The 18859-nt window shown below is 40.7% G+C and overlaps 1 protein-coding gene across 3 annotated transcripts in view; it reads left to right on the forward strand.

Moving 5' to 3' along the window:
* The window catches only part of SHOC1 (shortage in chiasmata 1), a 203922-nt gene extending 186225 nt beyond the window's left edge, over positions 1-17697 (forward strand). For all 3 annotated transcript variants that reach the window (XM_075594058.1, XM_075594064.1, XM_075594073.1), the window contains 3 exons: positions 12213-12362; positions 14639-15617; positions 16291-17697. In XM_075594058.1, the coding sequence (XP_075450173.1) occupies positions 12213-12362; positions 14639-15617; positions 16291-16391 (1230 nt within the window). In that variant the 3' untranslated portion in view covers positions 16392-17697. The remainder of the gene's footprint in view (positions 1-12212; positions 12363-14638; positions 15618-16290) is intronic.
* The last annotated feature ends 1162 nt before the right edge of the window (positions 17698-18859 follow it).

Consider the following 18859-nt stretch of genomic DNA (forward strand, 5'->3'; position numbering starts at 1 on the left):
CCCGTATAGACTACTTTCTTGCTACCAAGAACATTCTAGAAGCCGCCCTAGATACTGACATCGGCCCCATCACGTGGTCAGATCATGCTCCTATCACCCTGACCCTATCCATTCCATTCGTGAAAACAACCTCATATTCCTGGAGACTGAACGACTCCCTACTGAATCACTCGGAGACAGTACGGGAGCTCAAAAAATCCCTTAAGGAATATTTCCGGATAAATATAGGCACTGTTGCCTCTCCAGCGAGCCTGTGGGAAGCCCATAAGGCGACAATCAGAGGACATTTCATCTCGATTGCCTCCCATCGGAAAAAAACTAAACTTAAACAAACCAAAGAGCTAACAGACAAAATAATAAGCTTAGAACAACAGCACAAAAATAACCCCTCCCGGAAAATTTATAAACAGTTGACTTCTGCCAGAAGCGACTTAAGAATAATCCAAATGGACAATGTCGAAAAAGCTCTTAAATGGACGGGTCAGAGGTATTATGATAAAGGGAACAAGGCCGACAGACTTCTTGCTAGCAAACTAAGAGGCATACACAAAAGATCGCAAATAACGGCGATTCGGAATAGTGCTGGGGAGCTCCTACATAATGAAAAAAAAATTGCAGAGGAATTTACTAAATTTTACTCTAAACTATATAACCTAAGGGCTCACTCTGCTAGCCCAGACCCGAAGGAGCTATCGGCTACCATTGACTATCTAGCTAATTGCGACCTCCCCTCATTAACAGAGGAGGAAATCCTTCTCCTGAACGCCACAATAACGGCGGAAGAACTAGAATGGGCCGTTAAGGCCTCCAAAATTTCTAAAGCACCGGGCCCTGATGGTTTCACGAATGCCTACTATAAAAAGTTTCTCCCCATTCTGTCCACCCACCTTTTACAATTGTTCAACTCATTTCTAGAAGGATGTCCTATCCCATCTTCAATGTCGTCCGCCAATTTGGCCATAATCCTCAAAGAAGGGAAGGACCCCACACAATGCGGTAGCTATAGACCAATCTCGCTGTTGAACAATGATCTAAAACTATACAGTAAAATACTGGCGAACAGACTTAATCCAATTCTCCCGAGACTAGTACACATGGACCAGGTCGGGTTTGTCTTGGGCCGCCAGGCCTCAGACAATACCCGTAAAATCATTAACTTGGTTGACCATGCCCACCTTACAGATTCACAAGCTATGTTACTAAGCTTAGACGCAGAGAAGGCATTTGACAGAATTGACTGGCTGTTCCTAGACCAAACATTAAAAAAATTCGGATTCAGGGACTCCTTTCTTAAGGGTGTCCAGGCGCTCTACCAAACTCCATCCGCCTCAGTTAGACTATCGGGTGGAGGAGCGGAACAAATTCACATTAGAAATGGCACCCGACAGGGTTGCCCCCTCTCCCCTCTCCTTTTCGCTCTCACGATTGAACCACTGGCGGCCAAAATAAGACAAAACCCAAACATCCAGGGTATACCCATGGCCACTGAACAATACAAAATTTCCCTATTCGCTGACGATATTATCCTGACCTTGACCAGACCCCTAACTTCCCTCCCCAACCTCCAGATGGAACTGACGGAGTTTGGAAAGGTATCAGGGTATAAAATAAACAGCGACAAATCTGAGGCCCTAAATCTTAGTCTTCCCGACCCCACAGTCAAACTCCTTAAGCTAAATTTCAGCTACCGATGGTGCCCCTCATGCATTAAGTATCTGGGAATTAATGTATCTAGGCACTATCGGGACCTATATAGGGATAACTACCCGAAACTATGGGATCAGATCAAAAGGGATCTAGATCGGTGGGAAGGTTATCAGATCTCATGGATTGGGAGGATGATCTCTACCAAAATGAATATACTCCCAAGAATGTTGTACCTATTCCAGACGCTCCCAATCCAGGTCCCGGCCGCCGATCTAAAATATATACAGAATAGACTACTCCACTTCATTTGGCAGGGTAAGAGGCCCAGGGTCGCCAGATCAGTCCTGATTACCACGAGATCCAGAGGAGGGATGGGGGTGCCTGACCTATACAAATACTATCTAGCCGCTCAGCTCAGGCAGGTAGTAATGTGGAACTCAGACCCGACCCGATGTTGCTGGGTGGGAATGGAAACTCGGTGTGCCAAATTGCCTTCTCTGCAAGCCTCCCTCTGGAGCCTGAACAGAGGAGGGGGCCACTTACACAATCTTAAACTACAGGCCTCACGATTCACGTGGGACACCTGGTCCAGATGCAAACTTAAATTTAATCTCTCATCCACAAACTCACAACTCACTCCCCTCGTTAATAACCCTAAATTCCCTCCAGGATGCGGATCTAAGCTGTTCGCCCACTTTCACACACGGGGTATAGAGGCGATTGCCGACGTACTGAGCCTAGGGAAGCTCCTGACCTACCAAGAACTGAGGAACAAATTTAAAATTACAGAATTGGACACCTTTAAATATCTACAAATTAGAAATTTTGTTAGAGCTACGTGCCCTCATCCAGAATACCCCGCTCTCACTACGTTTGAACATCTATGTGAGGACCAGTCTTACCAGAAGGGACTTATCTCGGACATATACAATATCCTAATGCGCTCAACGTCCCCGACACAGCACGACTATATGCTGCGATGGTCAGCTGATCTAAACGTTAACATAGAAAGAGAGACATGGGAGGAAATCTGGCAGGCAGCCTCAGAAACTTCCCTTTGCACCACAATTAAGGAAAACATCTACAAAATTATGTTTGGCTGGTATCTTACCCCAGCACGATTAAACCAGATCTACCCTCTGGCATCAGACCAATGTTGGAGAGGCTGTGGTAATAGAGGGGACATGGCCCACATCTGGTGGACCTGTCCAGAAATTGTGAAATACTGCACCCATGCCGAATATAATTCGGCCCACCAGGAAATTAATATCCTTCATTCTCACTGCGGCGAGATGCTGTATTGCAACCTCCTGGAGGAAAACGACTACGCCGGCGCTCAACACGATAAAGAAAAGGATTGGGGATGTAATGACTATGGAAAGGCTCACAGCCAACATCAGACAAAAAACCCCGGCCTTTGAGGATATCTGGGAACCCTGGTTCCACTTTACCAGAGCGCCCCGACCATCCCAGGTGAGAGGGAGACCAACTCCCCCTCCATAAGAAAAAACTCACACGAATCTCACCAGAAACACCCTAACAGCCAAGTGGGTCTACAAAAACCCTCCCCAGCCCCCTCCCCCTCCCCTCCCTCACACCCCCTCATCTACCCCATCACCCTCCCTCTTACCTTCTCTCTATGAAGGCTCCCCCTCTCTTTCCTGGACAACTTAGGTTGCCTTTCTTTTTCCCCCCTTAAAAAAATATGTTTTGGAAAATATTAGGCTACGATATATGTTAGGAATGTTGTATTTTCTAAAAATGCCTAATAAAACCATTGGAAAAAAAAATTTACCACAATTTAACCTAATAATATCTACAAACCATAACGTGATAGTGAAAAAAAGGAAAAATCCAAAATGAATGTTCCACTCAAACAAAAAATCCAGAGAGATATATAGTCCCAATAGAAGATCCAGGGAGCGTCTTTGCAGCTTTAAGGGGAGTGGTATAGCCAACCACTTTTGGAATATATGAACAAAAAACAAACAAAAGCGTAAGCTCCATAGCACGTAACTGAGTAAAAAATAAGGTACATTTATTTAAAAAATCAGCAACCCATAAGAACGTGCACTTACAGGATTTTAAACAGAACCATTCGTGGGAGAGAAATCTCTATTGTGGTCATCTGCGGTGATAGGGTGAGTCCCAGGTTTGCAGAGTGGATGTAAACAGCCCAGGTTCACCATGAACTCCTATCCCAAATTGGCAGCAAGATAAAAAGGTATCCAATGCCTGCACGTCCTTTGCTCCCTCATACAATGGTTGCTAGCACTTGAAATTACCACCAGCCAGAGCACAGGGAAGCCAGGGACTCCAAATACACCAACACGAACGTGATGACGTCACAGCTCTACGCGTTTCGTCACACTGCGGCGACTTCATCAGGAGTTATGTAATTGGTCAAGGACAGCCAATTAAATAGGCTGGATCAAGTAAACCTATTTTCACATTGGTACTAAGTTTCACCACAAATCGTATAACTCTAAAATTACTATAAATATTCACATTACAATGAATAACAACAAAAAAACATCAATAATTATGTTGTTCTCATCATACAATGAAAATAGCTAAAACTAAACAATTTAATTATGTATAAACTCAACTAACACAATGACGTGTTAGAGAAAGCTGTCTCACTATTACCAATCTAAGTTTCATCAAATATGGAAGAAAATATATATTTATACCAAATTAAAATTAAAGCCTAAACCTATAATATTAGTTCCAAAAAATATTAATAAATCAATATATTAATTAGAATATAATAATATAAATATATAAACAACCAAATACCACTACACCATATAAAAATGAATTATAGAAAAATCTAAATAAAGTTGAAAAAATATATTGAAATCAACCTATTTAATTCCTTGTGTGATGGGAACAACATTCACAAAACAATCTTTACATTATATGTACTAACAGAAATTATTAAATTGATAATTCACATAGTGCATTCATTAAAATTATATCTAATTACATATAATAACAACAATTGTTACATAAAAAATAACTAAAATGATAAAAAGATAAAGGAAAAACTGGATTAACTATTAAATAACACCTACTCTAAGGAAATATCATATAATATAGAGGAATCCCCTCCAAAAACACAGAACCCCATCCTAGGATAGGTGGAGAGGAACCGAACTAGCAACCAGAGCAGCAAGGCAGAGAACAGCAAGGGAGGACACTAAACCAGTGTGCTAGTATCCAAGTGAGTAAATCCAAAAAGACTCTCTCATACATAGTGTCTTAAATCTATCTCCCCCTAATAGGGTACAGGCATACCCCGGTTTAAGGACACTCACTTTAAGTACACTCGCGAGTAAGGACATATCGCCCAATAGGCAAACGGCATCTCACGCATGCGCCTGTCAGCACGTCCTGAACAGCAATACCAGCTTCCCACCTGTACCGAAGCTGTGCGCAAGCGGGGAGACTATAGAGCCTGTTACAAATTTGTTATTTACATCAGTTATGCACGTATATGACAATTGCAGTACTGTACATGCATCGATAAGTGGAAAAATGGTAGTACTTCACTTTAAGTACATTTTCGCTTTACATACATGCTCCGGTCCCATTGTGTACGTTAATGCGAGGTATGCCTGTACTCGGAATACTCTCAATACCCATAATAACAAGTCCCTTGGGATCCTTTTGGTGTACTTGGGAAAAATGTCGAGGAACACTGTGTGCCAGCACATCCCTTAATGATGGAACGTCTGTGTTCCAGGAATCTGACACACAGTGCTCTTTTAGTGCGACCCACATATTGCAATTGACATGGACAAGATAAAACATACACTATATATGTGGAGAGACAGTTGATTGAACTTTTTAATGTATATTCAGACTTGTTGCTAAATGAAGAGAAAGTATCCGACAGATGCAGATGTCCACACATTAGACATCTAGATCTGCCACACTTAATGTTTCCAGACACCAACTGTGAACCACTAATCTCAACTGAAGTATCACTAAGTCTACTTGGGGCCAAGATGTTCTTGATATTTAGACCCTTGCGGAAGACCAGTGGTGCCACAGGGGACAACTGACTGCTGAGGTGTGGATCGAGAGCAACACTTTCCAGTGGCGATTGATAATTTGTCTAATTTTGTGGGAATACCCATTACATTTTGTAATAAACTTAACCCCACAGTTATTTGTGTTGATATCTGCCAAAGGCATAGATTGTTTGCACTGTTTGAGCTTTGATTTAGCTAATAGATCCACATGTTCAACCGACCTGAACTTCTTGAATGCCTCCTGCACCAGAGACATATCATACCCCTTTTGTTTGAAATTGTCGATGAGACGACCGGCTTGCAGCTCAAAACACCTGGTCGGACGAGCAATTCCTCCTCAGTCTATTGAACTGACTGAGGGGGATATTGCTTAGCCATTTGGAATAATGTGCACTTTTTGCATGTATATAGCCATTGACCGCCACGTCCTTCAAATGCACCCGTGTCTGGATATTCAGATTCAAATCTACCGACAATTCCAAATCTAGAAAGACAATACTAGATGCATTAATCTGGCGGGTGAATCTGAGGCCCATATCATTGGAGTTAAAGTCGGTCAGTATCTGCTCGAGGTCACCCCCATCTCCGTCCCATATGATCAAGATGTCATCAATGTACCGGCCATAGAACACCAGACCCGCCCCCAGCCGTGCATTGGGCCAGATAAATTTGGATTCCCAATGACCCATAAAAAGGTTTGCATAGCTGGGGGCAAATGTGGTGCCCATGGCCGTACCACAGGTCTGGAGATGGAAGCTATCCCTGAACAGAAAATAATTGTGACCAAGGATAAGCCGACAAGGGAGAGGATGAAATTAGATTGTGATACATGTAGATCTCCACCAACCCCCAAAAAGTGCGCAACAGCCTTGATACCCTTATCATGCCCAATACATGTATATAATGACTGAACGTCACAGATGGCCCATTGAAAAGTAGATTTCCACTGTATAGAAGAGAGGGAGTCTATGACGTGGAGCGTGTCCCTTATATACGAACGAAGATGGACCACATATGTTTGTAAAAAATGGTCCACGTATTTAGACACACTCGACGTCATAGACTCCACCCCTGACACAATGGGCCTACCTGGTGGGTTCACGAGGCTCTTCTGCACCTTCGGGAGGTGGTAGAAGATAGGAATACGCTGATTGGCTACATAAAGAAATTTAAGTTCTGTTTGTGACTCTGAACCTCACTGCATCCTGCCTGTCTGCCTCTTACCTTTCTGCCTGACCCTGCCTTGGGCTTTGGACTTTGGGATACTCTCCTGCACTGACCCTGGCTTTGGAATATGATGATCCTGCACTGACCCTAGCTTTGGCTTTACGACGACTCTACTCGCTCCAATCCTGACTCCGGCTACGTACCCCAACGATCCGCTACTCTCCGCTCCTAGACCCGGAGCCTATTGATTGCCTGTTGTCTGGCGGGGGACCCCGCAGTTAAGCCTGGGCTGTGCCATTGACCAACTAGCACAAGCTATCTGTGCTATGAGAGACGCCATCTGCCCAGTGTGATTACAGTGAGTTGGTTGTGTCCCCATAATCCATCTACCGGCTGGGCATTCGAGGCTCCTTAAAAATACCTTTATGTGAACATTGGATATATACTTCTTATAAGTGTGCATTGCCTACCACCTTTTTTAATAATAAAGAATTCATCTTCCTACTGTGAAGATAATGCACTATGGGGTGCACTTTTTTCTTTTCTTTTTCATATATATATATATACTGTATACAGTCATGTGAAAAAGAAAGTACACCCTCTTTGAATTCTATGGTTTTACATATCAGGACATAATAACAATCATCTGTTCCTTAGCAGGTCTAAAAATTAGGTAAGTACAACCTCAGATGAACAACAACACATGACATATTACACCATGTCATGATTTATTTAACAAAAATAAAGCAAAAATGGAGAAGCTATGTGTGAAAAACTAAGTACACCCTTACTGCTTCCATAGGAATTAAGATGCTATGTAGCAGACAGGTGCTGCTAATCAAATGCCCATGATTAATTGATCATCAGCAAGTGTGACCCCCTCTATAAAAGCCGAAGTTTTAGCAGTTTGCTGGTCTGGAGCATTCAGGTGTGTGTTCACACAATGCCAAGGAGGAAAGACATCAGCAATGATCTTGGAGAAGCAATTGTTGCTGCCCATCAATCTGGGAAGGGTTATAAGGCCATTTCCAAACAATTTAAAGTCCGTCATTTTACAGTGAGAAAGATTATTCAAAAGGGGAAAACATTCAAGACAGTTGCCAATCTTCCCAGGAGTGGACGTCCCAGCAAATTCACCCCAAGGTCAGACTGTGCAATGCTCAGAGAAATTGCAAAATACCCAAGAGTTACATCTCAGACTCTACAGGCCTCAGTTAGCATGTTAAATGTTAAAGTTCATGACAGTACAATTAGAAAAAGACTGAACAAGTATGGTTTGTTTGGAAGGGTTGCCAGGAGAAAGCCTCTTCTCTCTAAAAAGAACATGGCAGGACGGCTTAGGTTTGCAAAGTTGCATCTGAACAAACCACAAGACTTCTGGAACAATGTCCTTTGGACAGACAAGACTAAAGTGGAGATGTTTGGCCATAATGCAGAGCGCCACGTTTGGCGAAAACCAATCACAGCATATCAGCACAAACACCTCATACCAACTGTCAAGCACAGTGGTGGAGGGATGATGATTTGTTTGTTTTTTTTGCAGCCACAGGACCTGGGAACCTTGCAGTCATTGAGTGGACCACAAACTCCTTTGTATACCAAAGTATTCTAAAATCAAATGTGAGGCCATCTGTCCAACAGCTAAAGCTTGTCCGAAATTGGGTCATGCAACAGGACAATGATCCCAAGCACACCAGCAAATCTACAACAGAATGGCTGAAAAGAAAAGAATCAAGGTATTGCAATGGCCCAGTCAAAGTCCAGACCTCAACCTGATTGAAATGCTGTGGCTGGACCTTAAGAGAGCTTTGCATTAACAAATGCCCACAAACCTCATTGAACTGAAGCAACGTTGTAAAGAAGAGTGGGCCAAAATTCCTCCACAACGATGTGAGAGACTGATAAAGTCATACAGAAAACGATTACTTCAAGTTATTGCTGCTAAAGGTGGTTCTACACGCTATTGAATCATAAGGTGTACTTAGTTTTTCACACATGGCTTCTCCATTTTGGCTTTATTTTTGTTAAATAAATCATGACACAGTGTAATATGTCATGTGTTGTTGTTCATCTGAAGTTGTATTTACCTAATTTTAAGACCTGCTAATGAACAGATGATTCTTATTATGTCCTGATATGTAAAACCATGGAAGTCAAAGAGGATGTACTTTCTTTGTCACATGACTGTATATATATGTGTGTGTGTGTCTTGTAGGAGACAGCTTACAGAGACTGATGTGCAGTGTCTATCAGATATAGCAGGGGTTGCTGGGATTTGTAGTCACTAGGGCCTTCCCTTCTGATTGCATAAATATCCAAATGGCCCTTGGCAGAAAAAAGGTTCCCCACCCCTGCTTCAACACAATGATTGTTGGCAGATCTGGTGTACACTTGTATAAACCTTTTAACTGCACCAACCCGAAAGCTATTATAGATCTCATCTTGCCCTTTCTAAAGCTGTTTTTATTTGAAAAATCTGATGCTTTGTTCAGGAGATATAAGCATATGAAATATTTGGAGCAGCCTAAAGGTTACAATGGTAATCAAGACACTAGAGATTAAGACATTGATGAACAGGACATGCTCAAGGGACAAGACATGAGCATTCTATAAGTTAAACTCAGATAGGTATCCGGTAGAGATTGCTGCTTTAACACGTTCTGATACATTAGGTAAGGTACATAATATGAGTTTGTATTCTAAAATGTCTTATATTTGTACTGTATTATTTTCCTGTATATTAAATGGTCTATTGATACTACATGGCCATTCGTGGCCTACAGCCAGGCGACGGGAGAAATATAGCATACGGATGGTACAACGGGTTTATTATGCTCTTTATAACCTGGGCAACCCGTGAAACTCAGCAGAGTATCACTATACACAATATACAATAATAATACACTTCACAATAACTGCGAAGGTATAAGTGACTGTCAGTGGTGTGTTAGCCACTCAATCCTGCATAGATTGGCTATTTGTGATGGTGCCGACACACCGTGGGAGCTCATTATGTACGAACTGTTGCAGACCTGTACTTTGAAAATGATGCTTAGGTACCACTGTGCCTTGTGGCCATTGAGGGTCCCCTCCAACGGCGCTCAAACACTTGATCATGTCTGGACTGTAATGCTCTGTTACTGCTGCCACGTGCACACTGCAATCGTAGACCAAACCTGATAGCACTCAAGTACGCGCAGATCTGACTCAACATGGCCGCCAACCTTTTTAAATGCTCCTCTCCCTCTTAGTCCCACCTCTTCCACAGCCATTATGATTGGCTGCTCTCATGTTCATTACAGTAACATATCCAAAGCACATTGGAGAGGAACCTGCCAGCTGGCAGTGTGAGTGTGTAGATCTCATCACACGGGGGGGTTACATGTTTCTCTAGCAAGGAACAGAGATACCGAGGTGTGGAGCTTGAGGGTGAATTTCTAATGTAGAAATACGTGCTTTGAGAAAGATCAGCAGAATGCATTTTGCACAATTACAGAATCTTAGTCTCACAGCCCAAAATAAGGTTGGACAATTTTGTTCTTTTTTTGGGAGTGCATAACGCTTTATGAACAAAAGCAAATAATCTAAAAACAAATACATGGTAATTTCCATGGGTGAGATCATGTTTTATGTTTATCTAAAGACCACATGTGGTCTGAGTTTGTGTTAGGAAAAAAAAATGCTTTCCTGAGAACATTTTCTGTGCATTACAAATATGTATTCTTCAGCTTTGAGCCCAAGATCTTATGGAAAACACAAATGAATAAGTTCCCATACATACACCAGTTTAATGTGAATCAATAAACTGAAAACAGTCCAATAACCATATGTATGGCCAATCTTTTCACCAGCAGCATGTTCTTACATGGAGAAGCGCGATGAATTTATATATATATATATATATATATTTGTTTTACATGTTTCTGTTGAGCCGAATTAAATCCCTAGCAGCACGCTTCCAGTGGGCGCCACTATTAGGGTGTGATTAATATATTTAGCCAATCCACCTGTAACTGCTTATTGAGCAGCTTGTGGGAGGTTTATAGTCTCTCCCTTCAAGGTATATAATCTCCCAGTAAAGGTCCCTGTAAATTCACTTTCCACTTTACTTGCCTACATCTGAGTATCTTCACTGGTATATACCAGTTTTTAACTGCACTAAGTTACATAAACATATGCTTAGTTTATTAACCCCTTCAGGGTATATTTCACAGAACATTTGCATGCATAGGGACCTGCTACTGAGACTTACCTTGACGTTGGTTAGCAGGCTTGTCATTATTTGACCAAAGGATGTAACCAAAAGTCTCCTTTGTCTTACAGACTTAGGTTTCACTATGTATATTTATTTCCCTATTTATTGTTAGCCCAATAGGAGAAGCGCAGGGATTCACTTTATGTTTTTTCACAATAACCTTAAGTGAGTTATCTTTTTGCTAGTGGTATTGCAAAGCCATTGTTGTTCAGGGAGATTATGTACGTGTAGCTTCATTTAATAAGAGAGGGCATAATGATGAAAAGTGCTCAATGGTGCATCCATGCGGCTCTTAGAAACATTGTTATCTGCAGCTAGCAGAGGATGGACCAGAGAATATACAGATGTAGTAAGACTGAACATGTTCGGTGCTGCCGTCACGTGATTGTGCTGGTTACGGTACCATAGGATAAACGCTGCGGGGGTCCCTTTCAGAAGCATGGGTCCCCCCACATCGCGATCACGCAGATGTTTGCTTTTTCATCCGCTGCATCGAAGACAGGAAGTCTTACTACATCGGTAGCTGGGTCCTTTTTATTCTCATGCTTCATCCTTAACTTTTCTCTGCCAGAGAGCCCTGCAACAACTTACATAGTCAAACTGCTATGTTGGTGGTTAATTCAGTATACTGTATATATATATATTACATATAGTAATATGTCCTCCAGCAATGGAGACTTCTTTGCTTGTATTTTTCATTAGTGCAGAATTGTGGTTACCGTATCCCTCCTGGGGAAAATAAGATTTGGTTGCAGTACTTTTATTAGTATGAAACATCTTTACGTGTTAAATATGAACACAAAGAAAAAACACTTTGCATAGGAAAAATGTGTGACAAATTCATGCACTCAAATGAAACAAATAAAAAAACATATATTTTAACATACATGGGGAGCACTGAGAAAGTGTACTCCCACTAAGGATCAATACTTTGATGTTAAAATACCAATTTTTTTTTTACTTTACTTTTACAGAATTTATTTTGTAATTGAACATCACATTTTTTACAATTTCATCTACCGTTTATGAAGCCTTATTTGCTTTATTTTGATGTGTTGTACATTATGAGTGTGTCATTGTCAGCTATGAATTTTCTTTTCCAGGCAGAAGAATGTCTACTGGCATTTCCTTGTATTAACCCCATGGTGGCTCAGCTGATGCTGCACAGAGGATCATCTTTACAGTGGCTACTGTCAGCAACCATTGACCAACTACAAGAACTCCTACCAGAAGTGCCATCAAAAGTTTTAAAGGTTTGCAGAAATACTACTAATTTGATACAGAACGGGAGGTTGAACAACTGAGTGGTCTCTGATACTGCAGATCAAGACCAGGGCTCCACACACCAGGGTTAATGATCAATCTCTATTCTGGAAAAGTGTTTCAAAAACAGAACCACATGTATCAAAGAAATATATCACAATGGTTTTCATGACATTTGTTTTCTTTTGTACTCCTGGTTTATATTTCAATTTTTTTTTTCTTTGATGCTGCAGTATTTTGTATCTGTGATGTAGCTGGGCAAATGATAATTAATATACTTTCCAATCCCTTGACTTACCTTGGTAAAAGAAAAGTTGTAATACCAGAAAAAAAAAAGCTCCAGATATATCACGAAGACAACGTGTTCCTAATATTATTTGAGGTACATTATTATTACTCCGTATTATGTTACAAATGACTATTGTAGAGCTCATTCATATTGTAATACAAAAACAAAATCATAGACTTTAATTTACCTTGATATACGTTTTCATGTGTGGCTTTGTTAAATTTTTCCCATTTACAAAGTACACTCACCTGATGGGTTGTATATGATAGACATACTTACCCATGTGGGATGTGGTCCATACTGGGGATAACTTTGTATTATATGTACTGTACTACTGTGCTATTCTTTTTAAGTCAGAAATGTTTTACAATATATTTTATACGGAAAAAGTATTTTGGTGTTTTTTTCTATGAGTGCTGGGAACATCTTTATTTATCCCATGTTTCATAAGGTCTCGCACATAAAGAGTAACTTGCCTTTGGTTTGAATCCAAAATAAACGTTGAGTGTTTTTCCTAAATATTTCACGTCCGACATTGTGCACTTATGTTTTATGACTGTGCACTGCTGCATGTAGTTCAAAGTTCTAGTAGCTGTTTTGGTTCCGGAGGAACGTAGATTTGTGGTAGACTGTGATACGCAATCTTTTGGCGCTGCGCCCCAGTGCCAACACTCCTCCCGTGTTTGCGCCCCCTCTTACCTTCCTAGAGCGTCAAATGACGCTGCGGGGTCATGTGACCACATCACCATGGAGACGCACCAGACGCTGGCTGAATCGCAGTAAGTTGATGTTGCAGAGGCCTCACGCGATCCCCCGGCATTTAATTTTAATGCCTCGGGGAAGAGCGCGGGGCCTCTGCAACCGCCTGCGCCCCCCCAGAAAAATCTTGCGCGCACCCCTGTTTTAGGGGACCAGCATTAGGATTCTCCATACTGTAGTTTAAATTGTCGTGTGCAGAACCTTTGAAAACTCATAGTACACTTGACGTACAGTAGAAAACAATGTTTCGAAAGCTCTGCACACGATCATTTCATCTTCTGTGTGAAGCACCCGAATGTTGGTCCCTTAAAAGGTAAAACAACCTACAATGAATTTACATTGCTGAATAATTTACAGGAATAATGTTGTGCCACATGGAGATGGTGAACTCTCTCTCACACAGGCCAAATTGCTTCCCACAATCAAATGGCAAAACCATTACATCTTATACATGTCCCAGGATTCTCTCTACTTGTGATATTTTGGGGGGGGATAAACACAAAATAATACAAGATGCAGCTTGCATGATGACATTTCTCCCTTCCTCTTGTGTTATAATAGATGGGGAGTTCTTTAAAGATGCAATCTGTATATTCGACTTTGCAAAACATATTTATGTAGTTATTGCCACATTTCAACAAAACATTTTAAGCTCTGTCTAGTGATACCTGCTTGTATTTTCAGATTTTTGAGGACTGAACAAAATGCATGCCAGTTCCTCCTTGGGTAACAGATTTGCTATTGTTATATCAGAATTAACTTTTAATATATAAACATTTCAGTGCTATATATATATATATATATATATATATATATATATATATATACATCTCATATTATATAATTTTAATAAAAGTGCACAATGGTAATGAATAAAAGTACATCTGATGTAGCAAAAGCAAATCTGGTGAAGTCCAGCTTTAAATTCTTATTCACTTTGTGTAAGCAGGGTTTTTTTTATTTAATTTTTATTTTAGGCAGATTTAAGCAACATATGCATGTATTTTTTGCTGTAAAAAGAGACTCATCTGAAGATCGCAAAATAAATCATCAGCATTGTTTCCATAAAACCTAAGATAGGTCTGCTTACTCTGCTGGTAGAAATCTTCAAACCTACAGCGATACATATTTATCTTTATTATATGCTTGTAATAAACATAAAATCTGCATTATGATACACAGTAAGCAAATGAAATATTCTCATGTTTTTCTTTGCAGCATTTTACTGACATCACTTCCCTACATCAGCTGAGCACTTCTGCCTCTCCTCCAAGGCATCTTGACATGTCACCGTTACAGAGGCCAGAAAACTGCTCCAGCCCATATCATTTCCCCCACTCTGTCGGAAGGTCATTATCTGCCATGCACGAACATGATAAACGTCTCAGCGACCCACATCTCAGTGACAACATAAGGCACAGGTCAGCTGCATTTGAGCCTTACAGAGGTTCATTGAAGACGACAGATATTGTAGTTTCTGACCACTCCATTAAATCTTTTCCATCTTACCAAGGTGAAGCCACTAAACACAAAGCACACCAATATACGATGTATGGTCAGAACCAGACTTTCCTTAGTAATATTGGAAGCAACAAGGAGTGTTCCCAAAAGTTAGTGACACCAATACCCTTTTCATTTGCGAGCAGTCATACAGTTACTGAACCTACAGTGCCATCACAGAGTTTTGGTCTCCACAGCACAGAGGCTTCTTTGGACTTTCTCAGGCCGCATCAAAGAACGATGCAGTCTGAAATTATTTCTGAACATGCGCCTCACTCTGCATATCTTATGGACAACTTTGCTGATCATGTCTTCTGTAATCAAGAAGAGGACTTCCCCATGCCTGTCTATCATCAGCGTTTCAAGGTCCATCATGGTAATGCGCAGAATCCTTGCTCTCTAACCAAGACAAACAATTTCTTTACAGACCTTCTCGGCCTTCCCCAAAAAACTCCAGTATACTACAGAGATGAATTGGAAGATGTTATCTATGTCAGCCCACCTAGGTCTACAGAGAAGCCTTGGGACCTAAACCCTTCAGGACAAAGGACAGATGTGTTTGATTCTGTCCCTTTTACAAAAGCCAGCCAAGACCTCTTTGATGACCTTCATTTCAACCAGTTGAGAGGAGATCTTGCTGTTCAGAAAAGGTCTACTGTAGCAGAGACAGTCTTGGCAGAGAGAATAGCATCAACAGGTATGCATTGAGTTATTTAAACCTCCAGTTAGGACATAATACCAAAAGTGGAGGACCGTTCAATCTGCTTCCAATTATGTCACTGCTGGAATTCATTTTAATATACAGTACCTACAATTGGAAGCACAGTTGTGCAATCACAGGGCCACACAAAATCATTGTGAATACATAAAAAATTCAACCAACACGTCTTCAGAGCAGTGTTGTTACTTCAACCTGCAATCCTGTTTTTAAATCATAATAGTATAATTGAATTAACCCTTACAAGGTCTAGGTACAGATGTCAGTGTCTTAGAAGTCTGTCCTTTGTTTCGGATCACAGTGGTCCACACTCAGTCCTCCGACTTCCAACAGACCAGGTTTTCAAGATTTCTCTTATTAACACACGAATGACCAATTAATTTTCTCTAATTATAAATAAGGCAAGTTACTTAGGCATGTATAGCGCTGAAAACCTGGTCCATGGGTATCACTTAATTGACCTTGGACAACTCTGTTTAAAACACAACTGGGAGGATGCCTGTCTCTGCTATTATATATGCTTATCTATGAGAACTTTAGAAAATCTAAAGTAAATAACACCTGCCCGTTTTGATGTTATGAACCCTAACACTGCCTATGGTCCTTTGCTGTCCAATAAAAAGGAGATCATCTTTAATTTCTTCCAACGCAGGAATACAGACTGCTCAGCAGCCACAACTCAAAAGAAGGAAACTATCATTTGAAAAAGTCCCAGGAAGATGTGATGGTCAAACGCGTCTGAAGTTCTTCTAGAGGAGTGCGTTACTGGCTGTTGTGTGCTACAAGCTCTTTCATTTATTATTGTAGAAGTTTATTTACACAGGCATTAGATTTAGGTTTTTTTTATGACACAAGTTGTTCAGATCCCTTGTTGTCTTTGCATTTTAAAATTCAAATAAAGTTGCTAGTGAACTCTCTGTTGCAGTGATACTGCATCCTTTATATGTATACAAATGCATAGAAATGTATACACACGCACAATGACCCTCCAAAAAAACTATTCATATCACATTTACATCCATCAACCAAACTTTATATGCAATTACATTCTCTGCAATCGATGAAGCACCACTAATACGCTATAAATACATTGAAAAAAATATATTCCAATAATAAACAATAACCATAAATGCCAACGAGAAGTACCAACACGTTGCACTTAGTGGGCACTGTGTATCAAAGTCCCAAAAGCTGCAAAACTTAAGCAATAAAACTGCATAAAATAAAACAATTGTTTCTTATGGGAACTTGTTCTTTGATAAATCTGGTGCCGTTTTTTTTGCTCCAGTTGTGCAGCTACCAGACTTTCATGCACAACCCCCAGTATATCATCATGGCAAGTGTTACATAAACGTGGTCACTGCTGGGTGTAAGTGCACCACATTACAAAGCAACATGGGTATCCAGTGACCAGTGAGATATGCATGGACCCAAAAAGGATTTAGAACAGAAATGTGCTCTACAGAGATAAATAGTTTGTGTTTTTTTTCGTTATTTCCAACAATAAATCCTTTTGTCATTGTTTCATTAAAGGCGCAGTGCAAGCCGGTGATTTGTTTTGCAACGTTTTTTTAATTTTTTACATTGTATTGAAGCAGGGGGTCTCCGGAGCTGAGCTGTTATTTTCAGTTCTGGAGACCCCATGCTTCTGGAGACACACATTTCCGTAGGGGTTGCCAGTAGCCGCTCCACTAGCAGGGTCCTTGTAATGACAGAGTTTCAAAGCTACCACGCCCTGTGGGCCAACAGAAAGTCGTGACGTCATACGGTGTGGCAGCCTTTTGGCCCATGTGACGCGGGAGCTTTAAAAAGCAGTGGGATACTGGCACCCCCTTTGGAGGTACGTATCTCTGGAAGCATAGGGTCCCTGGAGCTGAAATGAAAAGGGTTAAGCTTCGGAGACCTCTTGTTTAAATCCTCTGTTAGAAAAAAAAATGGCTTGGATTGCTCCTTTAAAGCAGCCTTCACTAAATATTGCAGTTGCATTGCATAGATATCCGCTTAGGAGAAAAATAGAAGAGCAAAAACGTCATAGTGTACTATTTCATTCACCATCAAATAAAGACTAAAACTCTCAAACGTTTCTGTGAATAAATAGCATGAAGTATGAAGTTAGTGTAAAGCGTTGGTAGCGTCTCCAGAGTCCTCGGTTAGCACGGGAATTCCAGTCTTTACGCACCACGTGCACGCGTTCATGACATCACCACGCTGAGGGACCACGCTCCAGAGATTCTCTATTCCACTCCTTCCACACACCGTGCCTTCAGACAAATGGCCAAAAGAGGGCTACCCCTACATGTTTCAAGGAGTACTCCATCATCAGTATTCCTTGAAACGCGTAGGGGTAGCTCTCTTTTGGCCGTTTGTTGAAGGAGTGCAATGTAGAATCACTGGAGATTGGTTCATCCACGTACTGACATTCTAATTTTAGCTTTTGTGTATCATTTTATTTTTTGTTTTTATAGCGCATGTGGCTTTGGCTATAATAATTGTTGTTATTTACTTGTTACACTAAAGTTATTAACCTCTTTTTTTCCAACATATAACGTTGGATTATAGTAGTATCGTTTAGACAGGATTTATATTCTGTAGTGGCCCTATTACAATAGTCTTGTATAGATATCCCCTTCTCTGGGACCTTTGAAGTGACCTCCGTCATTCACACATGTTATGCGAGCACAGGTTGTCATTGCAACAGCTGTTGCCAAATAAATAAATAAAAAAGGGAACACTCAGCAATAAAAAAAAATGAGTTTTATCAAGGAAAACATTATAATCACAGCATAAGCATAAGGGGGGTGTGATTGCTGTTTTAATACAAGCCTTTGCAGTCTTGATGAATCAGAGCAAATGGCAAAGAAAATCAGTGGAAATGCTGTGTAACAAATATAGAAGATAATAGATGGCTGAGAGCTTAAAACATTTAGGGAGTGATTGACTAAAGGCTACCAGCTGCAAAACTGAGGTGGGAAATAGTGCAACAGAACTGCCCCAGATTTAGCAAAGGTAAACGTTCAGTTGCCTTCAACAAGAATTCATTTTATTTATTAAATATTGAAGAGAGTACAGGGAAAACGGTGGTGCATCTGCTGCTGCTGCTGAAGATTGGAAACCACAAACTGCAAACCACAAAATATCCTAGGTGCAAAAATTTATTTTAGGGCATAGTAACAGCCAAAAAGAACACTCTGACGCGTTTCCCGTGGTATCCCACGCTTTAT

This window comes from Ascaphus truei, chromosome 1 (genome assembly GCF_040206685.1).
Source record: "Ascaphus truei isolate aAscTru1 chromosome 1, aAscTru1.hap1, whole genome shotgun sequence".
NCBI lineage: Eukaryota > Metazoa > Chordata > Amphibia > Anura > Ascaphidae > Ascaphus > Ascaphus truei.